The 25,040-nt window shown below is 46.8% G+C and overlaps 1 protein-coding gene across 1 annotated transcript in view; it reads left to right on the forward strand.

The window, feature by feature from the left end:
• The window catches only part of colec12 (collectin sub-family member 12), a 44,634-nt gene that overhangs the window by 4,664 nt on the left and 14,930 nt on the right, over window positions 1-25,040 (forward strand). Inside the window, exons 3-9 of the mRNA XM_063219169.1 lie at window positions 16,747-16,869; window positions 19,775-19,861; window positions 19,975-21,018; window positions 21,589-22,122; window positions 22,622-22,764; window positions 22,878-22,987; window positions 23,252-23,330. Of these exons, the coding sequence (XP_063075239.1) occupies window positions 16,747-16,869; window positions 19,775-19,861; window positions 19,975-21,018; window positions 21,589-22,122; window positions 22,622-22,764; window positions 22,878-22,987; window positions 23,252-23,330 (2,120 nt within the window). The remainder of the gene's footprint in view (window positions 1-16,746; window positions 16,870-19,774; window positions 19,862-19,974; window positions 21,019-21,588; window positions 22,123-22,621; window positions 22,765-22,877; window positions 22,988-23,251; window positions 23,331-25,040) is intronic.

Below are 25,040 nucleotides of genomic sequence, written 5' to 3' on the forward strand. Positions count from 1 at the left end.
GACATTTTTTCTTTTGCTTTGTTTTGAGCTCACCTCTAGCATTCTGCACTGCGGGTTTACGACACTGACAGATTTATCTGTTATGTGCGCCTGCCCATAACTTGAATGTACATCAAAGGAGTGTGATGTGCGTCTTTTGCCAGGACGATCAAACGCACACAGACAAACACACAGACAGGCAGGCACGCACATGCACACACACACACACACACACACACACACACACACACACACACACACACACACACACACACACACACACACACACACACACACACACACACACACACACACACACACACACACACACACACACACACACACACACACACACACACACAGGCTTTGACTCCATTTCATGAATTAGACAGTGCTGCAGGTTGCAGGCCAACTTTTGAATGAGCTTTTATGCCTTTATGGATCTCACTATGCTCTCCTGTAGCGAGTGTGGAGCTAATACTGAAGTTTGGACGAAAGCAGGTTGTGGGAAAGACAACATCTAACAAAATTTGTAGGGCCTGAACCAGGTTAACCGACTACAGAGTGGTACCTTCAGTCAACTAGCTTTTGGAGTTAACTTTTGGAACCCAAAGCTTTCCTTTGAATCTCTATTCAATGGTTTGATGGACTAGAACTTCTTTTTTCCAAGTCCAATGTCAATATCCAAGACTTCTTTATAAAACAATGTGTACTGTACTGCTACTATTTATAGTATAATAATAAAGGACTGTTTATGACTTAGCTCTGTTATATTACTTGTTCAAGCCATTGGCTTGGCTTTGTGGCCAGGGTAGTAGCCACTTATTGTTAAAGGAACAGTATGTTTGAGCCTTAAAATAGACTCCAAAGACGTTTCAGTGGTTCTTAAAGTTAACTAATTTGTAGGGCAACCAAAGAAGAAAACTATTCAATGTTGCTTAAGAGTGAAGGTGCTCTACTTGAATACTTTCTGAGGGGAGAAATGCTAATGTTAATTTTTCCGTCATTGCATTACATCCATATAATGTAAATGTATGTCAGTGGAATGAATTCTATGGCAGTAGTAAACAATAGTTATGGTGAACGTGTACTTCAGTTCGGGAAAACTCAAAAAGGACCAAAACAATGTCGTTTTGAGGTTGCTATAGACCAATCATTAGCTTGGGGTAACTGTGCCATTGTCATTCACATTCTTGGTCGGCGAACAACAATAGTGGCCATTTCTGTACTTTTCTGTAGTGTTTTTCCTCTTCGACTGAGCCCTAAAACCACCAAACCAAAATCAACAGCTGAGTCAAAAAAGGAAAGCGACACATGGTTATGCTTAAGTTTTAACTCGGCTTATTACAATACATGTGTCTGTTCTGGCTCCATGTTTTTTTTTCATTCCATATGGTCTGCTACAGTGCTCTGTTGAACTGGGTTCAGGCCCCTTCTAGCTGTGCAGTTTTTCATAGAAATGAATTCCTTCTCTAGTACTGTACAACCGTATACGGCTCTTCAGTGTTTTTCTCATTTCGTTATTATTTCACGTTAAAAATGGCAATCCGAGAGCTGTGCTCATTCACGTCAAGCTTGATTACAGTTGAAGTCTCTCAGGTGGAATGTGTGCCGTGATGGTACAAAGCACAGTGCCAGGGCAGGGGTCAAGACTAAGAACCTCTTTTCTAAGTGAAGACCTATTGGGGTGGCTGACACCTTAGATAGAGTAGGAGTTATTGCCACAGTATGCTTGGAAACATCTGCCTTCCAAGCACCTTTCACATCCTATTAGCTGGTCTTGTGAACATCTATACTCTACTTTTACCGTGCAGAGAGGATATCCAGTGATGCCTCATTCACATAGTACTTATTGTTGATGCCATGACGCATGGTAAAAATAACAGCATGAAAAACAAACCCTCAGTCATGAGGGATTCTTCAACCTGGCTACGCATCCGCCCCGTAATAGGTGTTCCCTGTTCCGTTCCCCCTCAGACGATAATATCTCTACCATTCGGGAAAAAGCTGCTGATCTGTTGTCTACAAGTGGAGGAGGTACGGTCGGTAGGAGGCTTTTCAGAGCATTTTTAAAAGTGCATGAAGTTTGGAGGGAAGAAGAAGAAGGGAGGGTCTGGTCTCCTGAGAGGACAGATCTCGTAGGAGCAGCTGAGTCAGCACTGCAGGCCGCGGAGAGGAAGTGGTGAGGCGAGGGGTGTCTGCCCAAAGGGTGGGTACCCTGCCAGTGGAAACAAGGTGTCCCATAGCACCTCTGCTCTACTCCACTCTACTCTGCACTGTAGTACCTCCCCCTCACCGCACTCCATGTTGTGGTGCAGGCAGGCAGGCAGGCAGGGCGGCTATAAGAAATTGGAGTGGAAATTTTCAAATCCCATCCTGCTGAACAAAAAAAAAAAAATGAAAACAAAAACACAACTCGAGAAAATCAAGGGAACCCTGGACAGACCTGTCATTCTAGTCAGCTCTTTTAGTTTTCCAGATTTCACAGTGTTCCCAGAGTTTAGAGCAGTGTTTCTCAAACTTTGTCAGAACGAGGACCACTTTGTCCCCCCAAAAAATGACCAGGGACCACTGTCAACTGCTTTGGCAGTTGATGGGTGCTAATTTGACACTGCTAATTTTGATGCAGACCACTTACTTTTTATTCACATTATAAGCCTGTCTTATTGTGTTAAAAACATGAAAATGTTACAAATATAGCCTACTACTAGCTTATCTTGGAAAAGTAGAAATCTCCTCGCGGACCACCTGAGCTCTGTCGCAGACCACTAGTGGTCCCCGGACCACACTTTGAGAATCACTGGTTTAGAGTCTCTCCACCACCGCTATTGCTGAGAGGAAAGGCAAGTGGATTCTGTGGCTGGGCGCTAGAACAGGGTGTACTTTTACACCATTTGGCTCTGGCGGGCTCGGCAAGTTTGATTGGAAAATTATTTTCATAAATTGATTAGCGGATAAAAGTGCGAGGGGTGGGTGGAAGGTGTCAGCCAAGGAAGGCACCCAGACTGGAGACAGCACGTCTGAGCACCACTTTCCCCTTTTTGATTGTGCCAGGGTTTGTCAGCGGAGATGTGCAGGGCAGTTTTCATTCTCCATGGCTGCCTGTTAGATCAACAGCGAGTGGTTTTAATTTGAGACAAGTTTATTACTGGAGGAGAATGTTTTCTGAAGGCTTGCTTATTGTACACCCCCTCCACCCCACAACCCCATGAAATATTACATGCTTTTGTTTTCAATATGGAGAGGATACATGAGAAGATGGATTGAGAGGGGGAGGAGGGAGAGTGGAGGATGAAGAGTGAAAGAGATGAATAGAAAGTTCAGGAGAACAGGCAGAGACAGAGGGAGAGCAAGAGAGAGAGAGAAAGAGGGAGAGCAGGAGAGAGAGGGGGGGGAGAGAGAGAGAGCAAGAGCAAGAGAGAGAGAGCAAGAGGGAGAGTAAGAGAGAGAGAGAAGGGGAGAGCAAGAGAGAGGGGGAGAGACAGAGATGAGAGTGGAGGGAGAGGCAGGGGAGGCAAAGACAGAGATCGAGAGCCAGAGAGAAAGAGAGAGACAAGACAGAGAAGAAAGAGAACATGAACAGAACATTCGTTTATCTCTCCGATGCCACCATGTCCCCCAGGTTAAGCTCCCTCTCCATCTGAGCGGCTCTCTGGCCTTATCTGGGCCATATGTCTTAATGATCAGGAGAATGGTACTGACGGCTCTGCGAGAGGACAGGACAGGACAGGGTGTTCTTTATGAATGCAGATCCTGGCTCAGCTCGGCCAGGCTAGGGCACAAATCATGGCATCCCAGCAGGAGGTTTCGCAGAGCAGACCATGAAGAGTCTGGGGAGGGTGTCAGAGGGGAATGGCCAGGGTCGTCCCTGGGTCAAGCCGGTGGAATTTGAGTCTTTAAAATAAAAGCCCATTTGAACCAATGGCGGGAGGCTCAGGGGGAAAAAAGACGAGCGGGGGGGGCGACAAATATTAGCACCAACAAACAGATGTTTGGATCGCGGCTGAAGTGGGGCTTCATGCTAATAGCTGAGGGCTTTCTGTAAGACCCGAAAGTATGCCGGCTGAGCTGCTACGGACCAGGGGGTGCGTGCCGACTGCAACGCTGTAACATCTGGACACTTGACCAGAGAGAGAGAGAGAGAGAGAGAGAGAGAGAGAGAGAGAGAGAGAGAGAGAGAAAGAGAGAGAGCGAGAGAGAGAGAGATACAGACAGACTCTAAGGACTCACAGCAGATAGGGGCTGGAGAGGGATCAGTTACGCGGGTAGGTGGTCGTAATGCATGAAAGCCAACCCAAACGTCACTAAACATCTCACATGAAGCTCATGTCGGACGCTCAGGCCGTAAAGTGCACCCCCGGCCTGTAACCCGGTATGTCTGCCGAGGATTGCCAGGCCACCACCAGCCTGCCGGCGCGTCTCTCAGCAGCCCGGGTCAGGACAGTGTTTCGTTGACCCCTCTTGTACACAGTGCAATGTGCCCCCCCTATCCCACCCCTCCCTCCCCAAGGGGATGCTCTCACCCACCAACATCACCCCTGTAACAAGGCGTCATGCGATAGGGTGTCTCGCTCGCATGATGGATGTCCCGAGCACCTCTCCTGCTCAGCAGGACTTGGCCCCTGTTCAAAAACAACACACGCGTTAGTGATGGAGCCAGGCCTCTTTTCTTTCTCTCTCGGCCTCGCCAATAAAAGGCTGCCCCGAAAGTGCTGCACTGTGTCTGATATATTAATGAAAGTCTTTTGGCACACAAGACGTCCAAAATCAACTCTCGGCTTCCTGTGCTGAAAAAAAAGTCCCGAAAAAAAAGAAAGATGCGTATATATGTATTTTTTTCTCTCCTCTGCTCTGATTCAAAGCCCCTGCTGGCGATCACATTTTCTGAGCCGGCCAGCACGGAGGCACGGTGCCTTTGTTTCTCGAGCTTTTGATTATTTTGGCTGTCAGTCAGGAGGCCTTGCCGTATTTTTCTTGCTCGTGTTTTGTTTTGTTTTGTTCTCTCGGTTTTTTTTTCTGCAATTGGAAGAGAAGTACATTAATGGAGTTGCAAGAGTGCTGAGAATAATTAGACCACCGCACTTACGGTTTGTTTGCACAGCTTGTGTATCATCTACACAATATGCATATCATCACCGGCATTTTCGTTTCTAGCGGCTATCGTGTGCCTAGACACACACAACAGACGAACCCTAACCCTGAACGTTGTCTTCATCGCCTTAATGTGATGTGCATCGACACCCACAGCTCAAATGCTGCCTGTAAAAACGAAATGTGCAAGACATGGGTAGAAAAAGAAATCAGGTGTAAGCTCAGCTGTGATCATTGATTTCATGCAAATCTGGGTGACCCTGTTTTGCATGCCTCCCTAGCGAAGCCAGAAAGCAGGGCTGGCCTGTTTTTAATGCTGTATCAGTGACTGAGGTAGCCGCGGGGGTTTTGATGACCTGTTGTGTCTTGTGCTTGCAATGATTCATTAAACGACCCTGCCGTTTACATTAAGCCAGAGCGCCCTCTTAATAGTGCGGCTTCCCTATTTACATTCCAAAGGCAAAGTTCACCCCAAGCCAGATGAAAACCCCTTTCCGACCCCCCCCCCCTACTGCTCTGTTCTGTATGCTCATTATTGGCTGAGTTTGTAAATTGAGCTGGACATGGGTACCACACTGGCAGATTAGCAATGGTGAGCTTCTGCCAAAGCCTTGGTTTTTGAGGCCTGTCTTGTCTGTTTGTCTGTCCATGTGGTTGTCACAGAGAGAGAGAGAGAGAGAGAGAGAGAGAGAGAGAGAGAGAGAGAGAGAGAGAGAGAGAGAGAGAGAGAGAGAGAGGCCAAGCTCTGTGGTTTTATTGGCTGCGTTAGGTGATGATGCCTGTGAGTGCTCTCTGGTGACTCTGGCTTTTGTCAGGGTGGGCCTCTTCCACCTCTTTTTCTCCCACTCTCTTTCCCTCACTCTGTCTCTTTTCTTTACTCCTTTGCTCTCCTTTGCACCACCATTCTCTTTCTCTGTGTCTCTGTGTGTGTGTCTCTCTCTCTCTCTCTCTCTCTCTCTCTCTCTCTCTCTCTCTCTCTCTCTCTCTCTCTCTCTCTCTCCCTCCCTGCCTTCCCTCCCCCTCTCTCTCTCTCTCTCTGTATCTCCATCTTCCTCCTCCTCCATTTCTCCATATTTCTCTTACTAAAGACAGACCTCCGGTGAGATGGCTGTTGATTGCTGAGTCGGAACCCGGCCCCTGCGGTGGGCCACCCACCAGCCGTGGCTGCGCTAGCCTAGCCGCACCAAAGCCTTGTGCTCTTGCCTAGAGCAGCTGGACTGAGCACTGTCAGGCAGGGCCACTGACAGCTTTTGCTGGGCCCAGGACAAAGCCATCTGAAAGGGCCCCCTATACAATAAATATTTTGCAATTGGGACCCAATTCTGGGCCCCCTATCTACCGGGGCCCCAGACAAAATACCCCTTTGTCCCCTCCTGTCGGTGGGCCTGCTGTCAGACACCAGCCAGCAAGGGGGCTCAAGGACTCCAAACACTATTGGTGGTTTTGAGCCTTGGATGTCAACAATGTATTGTGGAACAGCAACATATTATGCGCTTCTACATTTTTTTTTCTAGTCCCCCTGTAAAAATGTTTTATACTCCGCAGCTGCTTTTTTGGGTTGGATTTTGTGGCAATGCTGTCTCAGTTTGACTGAGTTTAGAAACAACATTCATCTTGGTAATCTTGTGCCGCCACCATGGTGTTTGTATGCCTCCGTGTTTATAGGCAGACAAGGGTAGGGCCTGCTGCAGCTTAGGGCAAAGCCTCTCCTCCTCACACCACACCAAACTTGAGACAAATTAAACAAATTTTGTTCAGAGCAGTGGCCATGGTAACCTCAAACCCTGCCAATGTTTTTTCCTTTTCCTTTTCATTTAATTTCATTTCATCTTCTGTCTTTCTTTCTCTCTTTCTTTCTTTCTTTCTTTCTTTCTTTCTTTCTTTCTTTCTTTCTTCCTTTCTTGCCCTCTTGTTCGCTTTCCCTCTCAGTTTCTTTTCTCTGTGTGTTGTTGTGGTGGTAGAGTTAGTGGGGGGTCAGGGGATATGAAAGTCGATCAAATTAAATATGAGTCATAGTAAGCAGCTCCAGTGCTCTTACTGTAACTGCTGCTCTGACCTGTTTGTGCTCCTAGCTCATGTCAGGCCAAGCCAAGCAGTGGGGTGTTGGACCAGATGTGAAGAATGGATCATGGCGTCCATTTTTTTTCCCTTCAGTGACTTAACAATGATACCAAAGGCTTGGCTGTCCGCAGAAAGAGAACATAGCTAGTAGTTACACCTAGCAATGAGGTTTGAGAGAGAGCCTGTTTTCAGAAATACCTCATACCTCATAGTCTCACACGTGTCATAAAACAGTAATTTAAGTCAACGTTGATTCAACTTCCCGAAACCAAGCTGTTTCCTTCCCAAGAACTCTGTCTTCCCGTTCAGATAGCCTTTTTTCTGGCTTTGTTTTAGGTAATATTACTCAAGTGTTATACATAAACTATAGCCAGAGTTTTATAAAGTAGAAGTAGGCCCATTCTCACAGATGTAATTACAACACTAGTGGTATGATAGTATATGGTTTCAACTTCTTAATAACATATTACTAATGTTGCAATTTCATCTGAAAAAGTACTTCTACTTCTACTTCATACAACTCTGGCTGTAGCCTTCTTGATATCATGATGTGGTAATGCAGGACCAACAACACAATGATGAGACAGAAGAAAAGAGTAGGTTTGGAGGGCTGCACTGTTAGTCTTGAAGTGTAGGCTGAAGGTGCTCTTAGGTAAGAAAAAGGGATGAACTGAAGATGAAGTATCCAAGGCACTTTTCGAAAAAGTAAAAATAGCGTTAACTTCAAAGTCATTCAAAGAAGCTATATACGGCTATATAAAGCTATATTTATACGTATACACAATTAACCTCTATAAATACTGTATCATATATATATGGGAGTATATATATATATATATATTGTAGTTATGGGTAAGCGGTTAAGACTTGTAGCCCAAAGGTTGCTGTGGAGTGCTGTGTCACAATGCCAATGGGAGTTCGAGTTTCGCAATAGGGCTTTCATTCATATATCTCATGATGCTGTCCATGTAGGATCAACAACACCATGAAGAGACATCTGGAAGCAGACCAGGGGCAAGAGAAGCATTGGGGGCTCAGATGTTTAGTCATCTGAGACAGAACCTGTGTCATTACACTTGGATGTGCAGCCCTGGCCTGATTGGGCCTGAAACAACCTACAGTATCCTAACCTCATTTGTGTGTGTGTGTGTGTGTGTGTGTGTGTATGTGTGCATACGTGTGTGTGTGTGCGTGCGTGCGTGTGTGTGTGTGCATACGTGCATGCGTGCATGTGTATGTGTGTGTCTGTGGGCGGCCGCACTGTGTGCAGGGGTGCAAGTAGGAGTGGGGGCAGGGAGTAGAGTGGTTGGTGGTGCAGGCAGGCAATGTGTTCCTGCTTTCCTGGTAATGACCTCACTCCATACATGCCAGCTCTGAAACACGCTCCGGGGAGGAGCCAGTCCACCCCACGCTGGCCCTCTCTGCTACAGGCCAATAAAATTAGTTTATGGCCCCGCGCGCTGTTGTTTGCAGCGCACGGAACGTGAATGATGGTGGCACGCAGAGGAGTTCTCACCGAGCACGCAGCAACAACTCTCCCTGTATACCGAGTACCGAGCCCTCCCTGCGCTCAGTAGGAATAAGAACACTGGCCTGGGGGAGCAGGGGCTGGGAAACAGCGTGGCGGCGACGCTGGCTGCCAAAGCCTGACCGCTCGCTCGCTTGCTTGTTCACTCGCTTGGTTGGGCCCTCACCGAGCTCGCTGCACTGCACTGCACTGCACTGCACTGCACTGCACTGCACTGCACTGCACTGCACTGCACTGCACTGCACTGCACTGCACTGCACTGCACTGCACTGCACTGCACTGCACTGCACTGCACTGCACTGCACTGCACTGCACTGCACTGCACTGCACTGCACTGCACTGCAGACTAATGGCTGGCTCCTGGCCCCTCGCCTCTCGCAGGCAGGCAGCAATCATAGGTCCGTGCAGAGGCTGCTTGCTTGCTCCCGAATCGTGGCATCTCCCTGCCTGCTGTTGCATTCCCGCTCCTCCTGCCCGGAGCCAGCGAGGACCCTAGAGGAGACCCTGGGCCTGAGTTTGGCTCCCGCTCTGGTGCTAATGAGACCCTGAACTGCTGCCCTGCTCTCTCTCTCTCTCTCTCTCTCTCTCTCTCTCTCTCTCTCTCTCTCTCTCTCTCTCTCTCTCTCTCTCTCTCCTCTCTCTCTCTCTCTCTCTCACACGCACACGCACACACACACACACACTCACAATCTGCTTTCTCTCTCCATCTCTTTCTTCCTCTGTCTTAATCTTTCTCTCTCCCTCCCTTTCTCTCTCTCACTCTCTCTCTCTCTCTTTCTCTCTGTATCTCTCTCTCTCTCTCTCTCTCTCTCTCTCTCTCTCTCTCTCTCTCTCTCACACACACACACACACACACACACACACACACACACACACACACACACACACACACACACACACACACACACACTCACAATCTGCTTTCTCTCTCCATCTCTTTCTTCCTCTCTCTTAATCTTTCTCTCTCCCTCCCTCCCTCCCTTTCTCTCTCTCCCTTTCTCTCTCTCTCTCTCTCTCTCTCTCTCTCTCTCTCTCTCTCTCTCTCTCTCTCTCTCTCTCTCTCTCTCTCTCTCCCTCCTACTCTCTCTCTCTCTCTATCTCTTTCTCTTTAAACCGTGCAAAAGGGATGACGACATGTTTGGAGTGACTTGATTACTCAACACCACCGCTAGCAGTCTCCTAACCCTGGGCCCGGGCCTGGGCTGCGTTTCAACCACTTATCACTCATGCACTCCAAGCACATTCAGGCACGTCAAGCTCGCTAGAGACTGGTAGTGCTTCAGAATGACATAAGTGTGCTAGATAACAGTGTCGTGTAAGCTGCGTGTGCTGTGCGCGTGCTGTGCGCGTGCGTGCGCGTGCACTCACAAAACACTCTTCTCCGCACAAACACGTTTGTTTGTATGCGTAGGTGCATGCGGTGTTTACAATGTCTGCGTGTGTTTTTCTGTGTTTTCGTGCGACCCACTGTCAGGCCCAACTGTGCTCGCCTTGTCTCTGTTGATGCAGGTGCTCGCGGAACAACTTCCAGCGACGATGTGTTGTGATGGAGCGTGTTGTGTGAACATAGTGTTCTGCGTGGAAAGTGAACTTTCTCTTTTTTTTGTGGCGCAGTGCTCGAGTTTTGTTTGGAATTAACTTGGAATGTTGATTGTGTAATTGCTGATAGTGTGTGAGTGTGTGTGCTGTGCGTGCCTGTGTTTGTTAGTGATCTTCATCAATAGCTTAGTGGGAGGCCTACTCCACACGAAACTGTTTGTGTAAGTTTCGTGTGAAAGTTGGAAGCACATGGCATGGATGTACGTACATGGGAATGCATAACACCCTGGCGTTCATGTGGATCCTTATACGTTTCTGTGTGTCTCCTCAATGACCTTCCTTGTCTTGGCCTCTTGTCGAAATGACATGTTTGTGTAATGGTGTGTATAGTTTCTCTACTGCAGTCATAGCAACACAAAAGCAAGCATCTTCCACCGTAGCAGCTGCTGGTAGCCCGCCACCTTGTATTTCTCTCTTAGTGTGTGTGTGTGTGTGTGTGTGTGTGTGTGTGTGTGTGTGTGTGTGTGTGTGTGTGTGTGTGTGTGTGTGTGTGTGTGTGTGTGTGTGTGTGTGTGTGTGTGTGTGTGTGTGTGTGTGTTAAACATGTGCTAGCATGTGTGTTACACTCTTACAGTGTGTGCGCACGCACATCCGCGACTGTATTTGTGTTTGTGTGTGTGCATGTGCATGTGCGTGACACACATGTGTGTCCCTTTTCCTTTCGACTGAGATAAATGATCCATTTTGTGTTTTCTGTCTTAAGATAACACAAGGCAGATGGATCCCAGAGAGGCGCACTCATCCCCACTGCTGCTCGTAATATGTGGCCGCTCTGTCTGTCCAGATAGTTATATCTGACACCAAGACTCATCCAGAGCCTCAGTTACTTTTGAAGAGTCATCACTCTTTCGAATGCTTGACATTGAATGCATTTATCCCAGTCCAAATGAACAAAGGCGCTTTCTACTGTCATTGTGCTGCTGCGGTTTAGCTGAGGATTGCCTTTCGTGAACCCAAGAACTTTTAGCAGTCTGATTCATTCAAAAAGATTCCTCACAAAGACTTTTAAAGACTTCTTGTTCTTTTTTTTCACCGATACATTGCCTGCTCAATCACATCATGGAGCAATTGAAGCCTAAAACAGGCCGCGCTTGGGCCAACAACAATGCCAGGGTCCCTGGTAGGGCCGTACAGTCTTGCTCAACTGGTGGCTTTTACTTTTCCCCTGTGACTGATGTCACCACCAGGAATAGTTGTTGTAGGCTATGACTTAGCAGCAAGGATTGGGCAACAGAGGTCTGACACGGTCACACACTGGGTTTGCTTGAATCAATAGGAAATGTCATTTTGGCATTGTTAGTAGTACAAATGGAGACAGAAGTCATGTTTTTTTTAACATTGTCCCTGGGTATTCTTTGATGCGGTATGTGTTTGTGAGTGAGATGTCACTAAGAAGTTATGAGTTTGCTTTTTTTTGGAAAGGAGTTCTTTTCTGAGATGACAGGAGCAAATGTTTGGGTTGTAGGCCTATTGAGTGGTAACTTACTCCTGCTTGATCTCCTCCTAAATATATCACTGTGTCCACCAGTTGTGGTTTGTAACGCACATGCTAAGTCATTGTGCATTTCCATATCCCTCCCATGTTGCCACAGCTATTCAGCTTACTCAGCTTCTGAAATAACTCTGGGGCTGGGCCTCCATGGGACAAGATGCACAGCATGCAAGAAACGGGGGCTACAACAGGGTGAAGACGCCCGACTAGACGCAAGGTCACGCACGTTATTAGGTCTTCAAGCGACGGACGGCGACCCCCCCCCCTGCCCCCCTCCCCCATTTCGACGATCTCTGTTTTTTCTGCATGCTGAGGAAGTCAATTCTACAAAGGCCCCCATTAACCAAAGCCTTCCCCTAGAATCCTAATTGTAAAACGAGCTGACATTTTAGATGTTTGTTCTCGCATGCCTGGCATTGGGGGTGATGTATCAAATGTTCTCATTCACCCTTTGATTTTTTTTCTGTTTTTAATCAGCTCCAGATGTGCTAGGGATCGTGCCTAGTTAAAGTGTCATAAACCTGTAAGCATCTGAAAAAAAAATATGTTAGCCTTGCATGCTAGTCATGCTCAGCAGTTTTCTGCAGACCGGATTTTTTTAAGGAACGTTGTAACACGGCAGTTTGCCTTCATGGATTGTCTAGCCCCTTTGGGAGTGTTTACTTGTTAACATTCCTTTGAGACATTGTTAATGGACTGGCTCGATTGGGCCCATGAGGTTGAAACCCCCCTGAGAAGAAGGGAGGCTTAATGTATATGTCCATTCTGCTGGAAAAAAATATTCACGCAATAACAGTTTTGTTCGAGGAGGCGCCTGAACGCTTCATACGAGTGTGGCTGATGCCGAGGTGCGACTGAACGAATGTTTTGGCAGTGGACGTGTCCTGTTTAATTTCACTGTGCTGAGAGAGCTCCCTGGGGAGAGGGCTAGTGTTCTGTTCAACATGAGAGGGCGAAAAGGTCCTGTTGTTACCAAGCAACCCGGCTCTTGAAAGGGCCCTTCTGCTGATTTGTGCTGATGCCGTCTCTAAACTCCGTTGTGGACTGTCTTGAGTAATATCTCTCAGGCCCCCAGATGCCAAGGAGGATGTTTCATTTTTTCTCCCACTGGTTTATCTTGCACTTCTGCTCAGACATACCCATTGTTTACCTTCTGCATAGCCTATCCTGCGTCACAACGATCATCCCTAAAGATCTCATAACTCCCCACTGACTGTAAACTTGAAATGTATTTATACCTGTCTCGTAAATCTTGTTTAATTGAACCCATCACACCCTTCCTTTGTTTGGCCCCCACTGGGGCTGTTATTCTGTGGAGGGTTTGAGCGTAGCCGTGCTGCCAGAGCTGCTTATGTAATTGAGACCTTTACAGTGTAATTACTTCTGAGGTGGTCATGGATCTGTAACTGATTTCCAAAAAGTTGTAAACAGGGATTACATTCACTCCTGTTGGTGCGTGTTTGTTTGTTTTCCGTTTGTCAGATTTGCGAAGATCACGCCATGTTCCTCCCTCCTGTGTTTGTGTGTGGGGGGTTTTGATTAACTTTTCTAAAAAGTTATGAACACTTTTCGTTCGTACGTGCAAAAACTGTCCCTTTTGTTGCCATGGAAATTTCCACCGCCAGCAGAACAACTGGGCAGGCGAGAGAGAGAGGGGTCTCATTCCAGGTACATGAAGAGCCCAAGACGAAGAAGAAAAAGCACGGAGGAGAAGTACAGGAATTTTCTTTGACCGACTTCCTGAGCTCCAAATGAAACACAGCTGTTTTACAGGCATCGGTGTTGGCCTCTGCTGAGCTGAGCAGCTCTCCCCCTGGCTCCTCAACTCACCCACTCACCCACCCCCACTCCACTCCACTCCCCCTGCCTCCTCACCCAGCCACCCACCCACTCACCCACCCCCACTCCACTCCACTCCACTCCACTCCTCTCCTCCCACGGACCAGGCAGGGGTGCATTTCTGGAAAGCGTAGTTGTTAGAGGTTAGCAACTTCAGCAGTTGCCAATGGGAAATTGCATTGCAACCAACAAAGTAGCTAACATAGTTAGCAACTACGCTTTCCAGAAATGCACCCCAGATCTCTCCTCCCCCCCCCTCTCTCTCTCTCTCTCTCTCCCGCTCCCTCCCTCTCTCTCCCTTCCTCCCTCGCCCCCTCCTCAGCCTCTTTGCCTCCCTGCCTCATCTCAAAATACCACCCCAACATCAGGCGATGTTGAAACACTCTGACACAATACAATTCCCCCCATTGCACATACCACCCACCCACTAGCTCATACGCAGGAAAATACACAAATGCACTAGTACACTAATACACACAAACACCCACACACACACATGCATGCACACATGTACACATGCAGACGCACACACAAACACACACACACGCACGCACACACACACACACACACACACACACACACACACACACACACACACACACACACACACACACACACACACACACACACACACACACACACACACACACACACACACACAGTATTACCACTACTACACACTAAACACAAACAAAAGTATTATTAGCACTGACTTGATCACAAGCAGATCTCCACCCCCCCCCCCAAAAAGCCTTCCATTATCCCAGTTCCAAAAACTTTGCTCACACTCTCTTGTCAGTTCTGTTTTTATTTTGGTGCAGTCATGCGCCGGTGATTCAGAGTCGTGTTTGGCCATCACTCCCACAGCCCACTGCAGGCTCTGGGCCCTGTTTATTTACTCACTAGGAACTTCCTGGCCCGAGCCCAGCCACTGCTGCACAAGCTGGTTGACTGGGATGGGACACCCTGGCCACAGGCCACTGTCTCCGCTGTTGAACTCCGCTCCATGCCTCATTGTAAAAGGTTGAGGTATGACCACCATAGGCGGCAGGGGCCCAGATGCTGCTGCTGCTGCACCATCACTGTGCAGGCTTTGTTCGCTTTGAGAAAGCCATGACGTTACATGTGTGTGCGTGTGCGTGCGTGTGTGTCTGTGTGTGTCTGTGTGTGTGTGTGTGTGAGAGAGAGAGAGAGATTATCTTTTTTTATCTTCCAACATAAAGTTTGAGATCTCTATTCATGTTGTTACCAGTGTAAAAGCTGACAGATTAGCTGTTGAGTGTAGTTAGATGTGCGGTGTAGAATGTTTACATCACACAAAGACTTTCAGGTTCATCACCCACATGTTTTTTTGTCTTAGTTGAAGTTTCACTCAAGTGCATTTTCTTTCTAGGAATATGTAGTTATGTGTGAAAGTTGGCCTTCTTTTGCTAAAAAGGTTCGATTCGAAAGTATTTTTTTCTGCTTGCAAGAAAACATGTGTTATGCGGTTGTATATCTCAACTATGTAGAGAGAGAGATAAGGAAAACTAGATGGCTACATGCCGAACGTATAAATCATCCCATTTAATAACAAAAAAACTCATGTGGTGTACGGATTTAGGTAGAAAAGCATAGAGTGAAAAATATGTTCTTGCATTAGCTGAAACTCAACTAAACAATAAATCAGTCTGGCAATTTGCTGATAGTGAAGTTGGATGACTTTGCTTTTTAGTGACTAGACATCCCCCATGCTGTGCCTGCTTTTAGTGTAGATGAAAGCGGTGATGTTCTTACTTATGTGCATACTGTACATGTAGTAACTTTTAACTTGAGGGCCTCTGTTGTTTGTATGTATTTGGCTTGTGGCGTAAGGTCGGTGTAGCGGCTATATGGCGAACCCAGTGGTTTGGGTGTTCGGGAGAGGGGGATGGGGGCACTTTCAAGTATACCCACTCCCCTACAATCACCACCCCACCCCACCAAGCTATTCACTATACCGAATATAAGTCTGTGGATAGGGGACTGCTGACTGCTCGATGCCAGCCAGGGGGGTCCACATGTTCCACATCCGGGGCTACGGCTCTGGGTCTTTGAGCCGCCTTGACCACAGTGTTTACACAGATGTGTGGGGGCCAAGACGGGGCTCTCCTTATGACCTGTCCCCTCCGACCCACACAACCCCCCTCCTCTCCACACACGCACACGCACACGCACACACACACACATGCACGCACGCACGCACGCACGCACGCACGCACGCACACACACACAGGCACGCACACACGCACACACACACACCCCTCCAAGTCCCCACACCCCTCCCTTCCCTTTCCTCCATCTGTCCTGTCCTGTGGCTTTCATTTGGGCCATGCTGGATGCTAAGGCTGACACTAGACTGTGGCCATCTGGGGATGGGATGGGGTCCCTGGCCTGGCTTGCAGCCTGATAAAGTTAGGCACAAGGAAGTCATGTGAGGATGGGAGCCCAGCTGTGGAATGTCTGGCTCTCTCTTTTTGCTGGGAGAGATAGCGGGGTCTGGCTGCGTTTATTTACCAAACCCTAACCGAATTACCCAGAGAGCCATTGGGGGTACACTGTTACTCGCTGCTGGAGGGATCTCATTGGATTCAGCTGAAAGACATTTTCGGTACTGACCCGGAACAAAATGTCATCACCCAGGACCATGCCTCGTTTTGTTTTGTTTTCCAGACCAAAAAGTCGTTGTTCCGTGATCTCGACCTATTTGTTGTTATGTTCGACCTATTGTGAAACATTTGCCAATTGTTGACTAATAGCATAAACAGGACTGGAATGGAGCAGGCTGAGGTCAGTTAGGTGTGTGTTGAAGACCCCCATTTTACCTCCCTCCGCCATCATCACCGCATAAATTCCTTAACGCAAGAAACACAGCCCTGACTAAGCAAATCAGCCTTTTACTGGAAACACGACTCTGCATCACACAGGGGAGAAGTGGAGTCTTCTCAAAACAAACCTCCTTTTCGTTTGCTCCAGTTGCGAAGTTGGCCATTTATTCAAAGCCTCTCTCTGTTGCCTTTTCAGCAAGTTGCATTGACTGTGAATATCAGTGATGATGACTGAGAATCAGCCCAATGATGGCAATGATGACTAGACACTGTCCCGCTAATGCATATATACCTTTGCTGTTTTGTTTTAGGAATCCAGGAAGGAACCGAATGCACTAAATGTAAGAATGACTGGGCCCTACGGGCAGCGATTGCAACGTTATATGTGCTGTGCTTTCTGCTTACCATCGCCGTAGCAGTGCTGGGATACAAAGGTAAGGAGAGATAACCTCGTCCATCTGTCTTCCTTTTTCTTTCTCTGTGTCTCCATACTCCCTTCCTCCCTACATCACAAGACATAGCAAGAAGCAGAATGTAAGCAAGAGAGGGGCCACAGCGAAAAACATTCCTGTGATTCATGAAATGTTACGTTTTGATAGCGGAGGGGAGAGCGTGTTGTATATGCGTCCTCTGGCCAGCTGATATGTATCAGGAGCCGGACTGCAGTCGGCCAGCGCAAGTGCATTCTTAGCTTGTCCACCCCCTCATCCCTGTGTGCGTTTGAGCCAGGACAGCCTACACACTCTTTCCTGCAGAAACAGGAAGAGGGTCATAGCATTGTCTTTACAATAAGCACCATAGATTATCGGCACAAATAAAAAAAGGCAAGACTAATACTTGGATAGAGGTGCGAAAATCCATCTGGTGCACATTAGTTGAGAATATTCCAGTAGTCAATCATAGAAAAGCTATGCTTTCAGTGTTGACTGAAAGTAGTTGGCTTTTTACTGTAGGCCTATTTGTTACAGTGTTTGTAGAGTCATATTGTATTGTCATATTGTCATATTGTATTGTATGTATGAGTACTTTAGTTTTTTGTATGCCGTTCTTCATAATAGTGTTATGAAGAATCATAATTGATTCTGAAAGTGAAATTGATATGGGTTGCCTACAAAAATGCAATGTGCAGTGGGTCAATGGTTACACGATCTGTATAGAGATTGCGTAATGTGCAAAGCCATGTGTGCGGTTGCGCACTTAGGACAATTCAATTTTGAAAAAAAAAGACTATAGTATCTGAGGCTGAACTGCTTCCAGATCACAGTTTGAGGTGGAGAAATCACACTTGCAGACACACAAGCACAATCTACGATGTGAAGTATCACTTAACATTCAGACCTGGGCCTCCTTCTGTCCTCCAATCCGTGCGGTGCTTGCATAGGGATGATCAGACGATCAGTGCTGGGCTATGAGCGACGCCTCGCCGTCCACATTATGTCCTTGATTTAAATCCAACGCACATGTTTGCAGTGGTTTTCCGAAGGCCCTAATTTCTACCAGATGACCCAGTCAAACAGACTCAGTCGAGCTCTGCCTGCCTGGCAAACCCGTTGAAGTGCGGATTTTATGCCTTGGCAGCAATTTGTTGTCTTCAGGAACCACAGGTTGACTGACAAATGGCACATCAGTCCAAGTCATTTCGCGTTATCGGTTTTTTTAACACGATCTGATGGTTGAAATATGGCCCTCTTCTCTCCAACTGACGACTCACACAGGAATTTTCAAGTGATCATTTATCACCCGTGATACCCCTTGCTTTAGAATAGCTGTATTAAGGACACTCAAGAGTAACGCCACATTTAAGAAACAGTGATGTTATGGCGTGTGCATAGATAGAAATAATCTGGATAGTGGTTACATATGCAATGCAAATTTATATGCAATGCAAATTGATTATATTTGTAATGTGTAAATAGATTGTAGGTGTCATGGTACTGACCTGGTTTGGTACTCAGTTCAAAATAGTTTAAAATAGAACCCTTTATTATTCAACGCTCTGTGTGTGTGTGTGTGTGTGTGTGTGTGTGTGTGTGTGTGTGTGTGTGTGTGTGTGTGTGTGTGTGTGTGTGTGTGTGTGTGTGTGTGTGTGTGTGTGTGTGAGAGAGAGAGAGAAAGAGAGAGAGAGAGACAGACAGACAGAGACAGACAGACAGACAGACAGACAGACAGACAGAGAGAGAGAGAGAAAGAAAGAAAGAAAGAAAGAAAGAAAGAAAGAAAGAAAGAAAGAAAGAAAGAGAGAGAGAGAGAGAGAGAGAGAGAGAGGCTGGGGGAGGTGGTCTGGTCTCCCACCGCCTCTTCCCCAGGGTGAGGCTGCGCATCCACTCTTTGAAATGGACCTCAGTGTTATGTTTCTTCTCAGCGCATGTTATTGTTTTGTGTTTGGTTACACAAGTACGACTCAGAACAAAAACACTTGGAACCATGCATGAATGTTTGTGAGCCTCGTCTGGATTTCCCAAAGCATTTAAATTTAAAAACGAATGGGGTAACGGGAAATACACATGGGAAATAAATCAGACAGCTCGACATCTTAACAAGGGTCTACGCTGCGCTGTATAAAGTATGATTGTACCCAAGATACTATGTCAAAGCATGATAGGGCACTTGGAATGTGTGGTGTAGGGCTAGCCTAAAGAGCTATTTTTAGTCAAAGTTAATAGAACCCAGTGTACATGCACGCTAATCTTAGAATCGTAGAAATAAGAAATTCCACTGTTCTAGCACCCTCTAGTGTTCATTATGTGGCACGGCGTCTATCCCACTTGCTGCTACACATCTCTGTACAGATGCACAGTGTCAGAGTTGCTTGTATCTCGCCTTAAACATCACAGCTGCAATCCATAAAAAAATAGGGCTGCTGTCAGCAGAATGGCCCTAAGAGCTATAGTTACATTCCACCCCATAGATTGCTTTGAGGTATGGCTTCCATGTTGGCAGAAAAATGCATGTAAAGCAGCGGTGGTGCCAGCGAGACTGGCGGGAATCACCACTGTGGGCTCAGGAGACACGCAGACGGTCACAGACCCCTCAGGACCCACTCTGCATTCCTGAGGAAATTAAGTGTTGTCTATTTCCTGTGTGTGTGTGTGTGTGTGTGTGTGTGTGTGTGTGTGTGTGTGTGTGTGTGTGTGTGTGTGTGTGTGTGTGTGTGTGTGTGTGTGTGTGTGTGTGTGTGTGTGTGTGTGTGTGTGTGTGTGTGTGTGTGTAGAGGTGTGTATACTAGGAGTTCCTGACAGACCTGTTCAACATAGAGTCTGCATTATCCAAAAATGCTTTTTGCCTTGTCAATGTTTTACTCACAAACTATTTGGACTGAAATACCATGTTTTCCCACAGTGGTGGAAAGGATGGACAATGTATCGGAAGGCATGGCGAGTTACGGAGGGAAGATTGTAGCTGTGGAGACAGACCTAAAGAAACTTGGTAAGTTGTATCTGTCTACACGACACCAGTGTTGTCCATGTTTATGAAGGAACAAAAAAGGGGGTCTGCTCCATCAACCAAACACGTTTTACTCACTTCCACTCCCCACGCAGATGACCAAACCGACGAGAAAACCGAAAACGCCACAAGCGAGCTGCTGACGTTCAAGTCGGAAATCCAGAACTTGCAGCGACAGGTGAATGACATTGCTCTTAGAGCCACTAGTAACCAGGCGGCCCTGGACGAGCTGCGCGAGGTGGGCGAGGACGTGCACAACGGGCACATCACGCTGCGCGGCCTGCTGGACAGCAACGTCAACACCATCCGCAGCGTGAACAGCACGCTGACCGCGTACAGCGACCTGATCAACGCGCTGAAGGCGGACACGGAGCGCCTGCACACGGGACTGCAGGTGCAGAGCACGGAGCAGAGCCGCGCCACCGTCACCATCGCCGCCCTGAACATCACGCAGGCGCAGCAGAGGAGCACCATCAGCTACCTGCAGAAGTCGGTGGAGGACACCAGCCAGGCCGTGCAGAAGCTGAAGAACGACTACCAGGGCCTGCAGCAGACGGCGCGCCAGAGCAAGGCGGACACCGACTGGCTGCGGGAGAAAGTGCAGAACCTGCAGGCGCTGGCGGCCAACAACTCGGCCCTGGTGCGCTCGAACAGCGAGGCGCTGGACGACATGGGCTCGCAGCTGAGCACGCTGTCGGAGCAGGTCCAGAACGCCTCGTCGATCACCGAGGGTCACGACCAGAGCTTGCGGGAGCTCATGGACCGCCAGAGGGACCACGACAACATCACCTCCTCCAAGTTCGACAGGCTGGAGGCGCGCCTGGACGGTCACGAGAACGACATGGACCGCGTGACCGGCAACGTGAGCTTCACCACGCAGCTGCTCCGGGCCATCAGCACCGAGCTGAACGGGATGAGGTCCTGCACGGAGCAGGTGACGCGCCACTCGGACCTGCTGCTGGGGCTGAACAGCAGCCTGGTGGAGGCCCGGGCCGACGGCGCCGAGCTCCGAGCCCAGCAGGACGACTTGGCGGCCAGGCTGGACAAGGAGGTGGGCAGCCTCTCCATGGTCATGGAGGAGATGAAGCTGGTGGACACCAAGCACACACAGCTCATCACCAACTTCACCATCCTCCAAGGTGAAGTAACCACAGGGGCTTGTTGTTGAAAGTAATATGGAGAGCTCAGATGCAAAACCCCCTAACTCCATTTCTGAAGACCTGCACTTCTACATTTTTTAGGGAACCCTGTTTGGTTTGGTTTAAATTAATGTACTTGATAATACATATAAATATTTAAATTACATAAATAAAATTTAAAAATATGCAATTTTTATAGATTAGTATTACATACAAATGAATGTTTCTGGAAAGGCAGTTAGGGAGTTTTGCATCTGAACTTTTCATATGTACAGACAAATATTGAGTATATAACGTACTGTATATACTATAGTGTATGAGATGAGATGAAAGATACGTGTGCTTGTTGATTGGTTTGCATTTGTCCTATGTCTTGATGTTGTAACTTGTCATAATGTAGAGCCATGGGAATGTTTTCTCCTCATCCTTACCCAATGTAAAGTGTACTTGTAATGTTGGAGCGCTGCCCAAGGCAGCTGCCGTTACCCTTAATTTCCCCTGGGGATTAATAAAGTTACTCTTACTTACTCTTACTTACATTATAAATATGCCTTTTTTGGCTCATTCCAGGCCCACCTGGACCAAGGGGCCCACGGGGAGACAAAGGACCTCAGGGACCAGTAGGAAAGCAAGGTGTGAAAGGTGACATTGGGGACAAGGGAATATCAGGGCCGCCCGGCGTGAAGGGAGAAAGAGGTCCCCCTGGACTGCCAGGCGTACCAGGACTCAAAGGGTCAGCTGGATCCAGGGGAGCACCAGGAGCTAAGGGCTCCAGGGGATCAGGAGGCCGTGCTGGACCACCTGGGGAGAAGGGCGAGCCGGGTTCAGCCGGGTTGCCAGGTAGAGACGGACAGCCAGGACCTCAGGGGGCGCAAGGGCCACAGGGCCCTCGAGGCCCAGCCGGCGCTGAAGGGGCAGAGGGCCCGCGCGGACCAGTGGGCCCAATCGGACCTCCCGGACCACCCGGACTTCCTGGGTTGCCTGGATTACCAGTTGTTGGACCAGCCGTTGGACCAGTACCAGTGCCAGTACCAGTACCAGTTGGACCAGCTGTACCAGTTGGGCCACAGCAAGTCAAGGCGCCGGACCCTACAGAAGTGCCTGGTAAGCATAGAAATATCGTTAGTAATAATGAATCTGGAGGTCGTTACCAGAGAGAGTAGAGAGAGAGAGTTTCCATTGGCCCATTGTTTCCGGGTTCTATTATTGCAAGGGGGAGGGGGGGAAATCCCCCTTTAGGCAGACCTAGGCAGACCTAAGGACTGTTCTATTCAATGCTAGGAGTATTATGACACGCCCCTATAGGCAGACCGGAACCTGGTCATGTTAGGTGCCCATAGCAACCTATTACATTTGCATATCTCTATATACTTAAAGAATCTCTGTCGTTACTAGACGTTTGCTGTCCAGGGCAAATGTTCCTTTGGTATTTTCCAGTCACATGCACATTCCTGAAGGACATTGTTGTGAAAGTGATGTAAATGTAATGTGTTTAGTGAAAAACATCAGCAAAATGTAGAATATACTCATGAATCATGAACACAGGAAATGTCTCTACCTAGAGTAAACAGTAAACCATTGTTGTTCTTTTTGTGGTTGCCAGGTTGTCCACTACAATGGAAGAACTTCCAAGACAAATGCTACTATTTCTCATCGGTTGCAGAGAGACTGAACTTTGATGAGACGAGAGCACTGTGCACTAACAAATCCTCTAGCATGCTAATTATTAATGGCAATGAAGAACAGGTAAAGCATACTGTAATGTTGACTTTTAGAATTGAGTTGGAGTGTTACTATTATATTGTAAATATGTTATTACATTCTGTAGCGTGAATTGTAATTGAGATATTTTCCTTTAGCAATGGATACGAAAGCAGATTGCAGGCAAGGGGTACTTCTGGCTTGGCCTAACGGATAGCGAACACGAAAACGATTGGAGATGGGTTGATGGGAGCGAACTAACATTCAAGTGAGTCATCCTCAAATTTGCATACAGCTCTTTTAATTCCATGGCAAATGTAACCATTCAGGCTGTAAAGTTGTCAAATCAAGCTAGATTACAGTTAACTTACCTAACCAACTTACTTACTTCAGTGATTTCAGTGTATCCCAGCAAAGGAAGGAATTCAGTTATGCGCTGGGATGTCCCAGCATGTGGTATTAACATTATTTATGGATGGTCGTCTCTGATGCAGTCTGCATTGCTATCGTGTTTGTTGAATCTAATTTGCAGAAAATGGAAACCAGGCCAGCCAGACAACTGGAACCATGGCCACGAGGAAGGGGAGGACTGCGCTGGACTGATACATGAAGCCAACTGGAATGATTTCTTCTGCACTGACCGAATTGGGTTCGTCTGTGAAAAGGACATTGAGGGTAGGTAAAGCATGATAGTATTTTGCCTTATGCGTATATTGTTTAATTAATATGATTATATGATTCTCTCCAGGTATGTATGTATGTATGTATGAATGTATGTATGTACTGTATGTATGTATTATTTACATATGTATGTAGAGTAGAGTAGAGTAGAGTAGGGTAGAGTAGAGTAGAGTAGAGTAGAGTAGAGTAGAGAGTAGAGTATCATGTATTAATCCCGAGGGAAATTAAGTGTCCAGGAGCATTCAATACTAAAAAAACATACAGACATTCCACACATCATTGCACATATATTCACCATACAGCACACAACATACTGTACATCTATGTATGTGCATAAGTACATATGTACAGTAGGTATGTATGTATGTAAGTGTGTATGTGTGTGTGTGTATATTGATTGATTGATTGATTGATTGATTGATTGATTGATTGATTGATTGTCTGTCTGTCCATCCTCTCCACAGAACCAGTGGAACCAGTTTTATAGCATCCATTCCACAGTAAGGATGCCATGGGATATGGCAATCGCAGAGACTAAGTTCCCAAGATGTCTCTCATCACTCTCCCCACAGAGATAGTGCCAGTGTTACTGTGCCAAAAGACACTTTTAACCTGACAGACAGGATTGTGAGCACCTCAGCAAAACTCCTATATTTTTATATGTGCAGACAAAATGTATTAGGCTGCCTGTCACTAGGTACACTGACAACTGGCCATGTAAAATGTCCAACTCCTTTTTTTGAAGAAAAAAAAAGATTTTTAAAGTGAAAAATGTTGAAATGTACTGTAACCATGAGTGTAAATACTTTACAAACATAGACTACATTCTATACATTCCACAGGTAAAAACACATAATGCATAAGGTCATATTTAGCAGTCAAGTCTTACGTTCCAGTGCAATAAAGAGGCTTTGCAGTATATTTAATTGCATCCATAAAACTAAGCTATTGATGCCATAAGCTATGAATCACCCCAATGATTTAAGCAATCGCAATGTGATCGAATCAAGGTAAGCAAAATTGCTGTTAGGAAAACAATTTTTTTATTCTTTGGATTCAACATGACCTTTATATTTAGTGGCCAAAGTATAAAGTAACCATATGTTCTGACACATATACCTATAGGCCTATATGTCACCATACTGAAATGTTGTTTTGTTTAACCTTAAATATAGTTGTCATTTTCTCGATATTTTTCTATGTGTCTGATTTACAGTATTTTGGTTTGTGTAGCTATAATTACTTTTAGATAAAATGGTGTAATTGACCTTTTCAGACCCGTCATGATGTTGGCCTCAGGTACATTTCTGTGTGCTCTAGAGTTGTTCTTTTTCAGCAGTTAATCAGGTGCAGATGGATTCAGTCTACATCCTCAGTTTATAAATAAAATGGAAAATGTTTTACGTTTGGGTCGTTGTGGTCTTTCACCTTTTCACTCACCTGCCCTAAAGTATAATCAAGCAGTACGATTCTCTGTCCTTCTCTCATGTAGGCCTACTGTTCACACATGAAAAAGACAATTATGGACAGAAACACTGATCTCTTGGAATACTGTATATTGATATACTAGTCATCCTCACTGTTTCTGTTCAATGACCTGTGCATGAAATTCTGCCACCTATGTAAGCTTCGGGCCTTGG

The sequence above is a fragment of the Engraulis encrasicolus genome, chromosome 16 (assembly GCF_034702125.1).
Source record: "Engraulis encrasicolus isolate BLACKSEA-1 chromosome 16, IST_EnEncr_1.0, whole genome shotgun sequence".
In the NCBI taxonomy this organism is placed as follows: domain Eukaryota; kingdom Metazoa; phylum Chordata; class Actinopteri; order Clupeiformes; family Engraulidae; genus Engraulis; species Engraulis encrasicolus.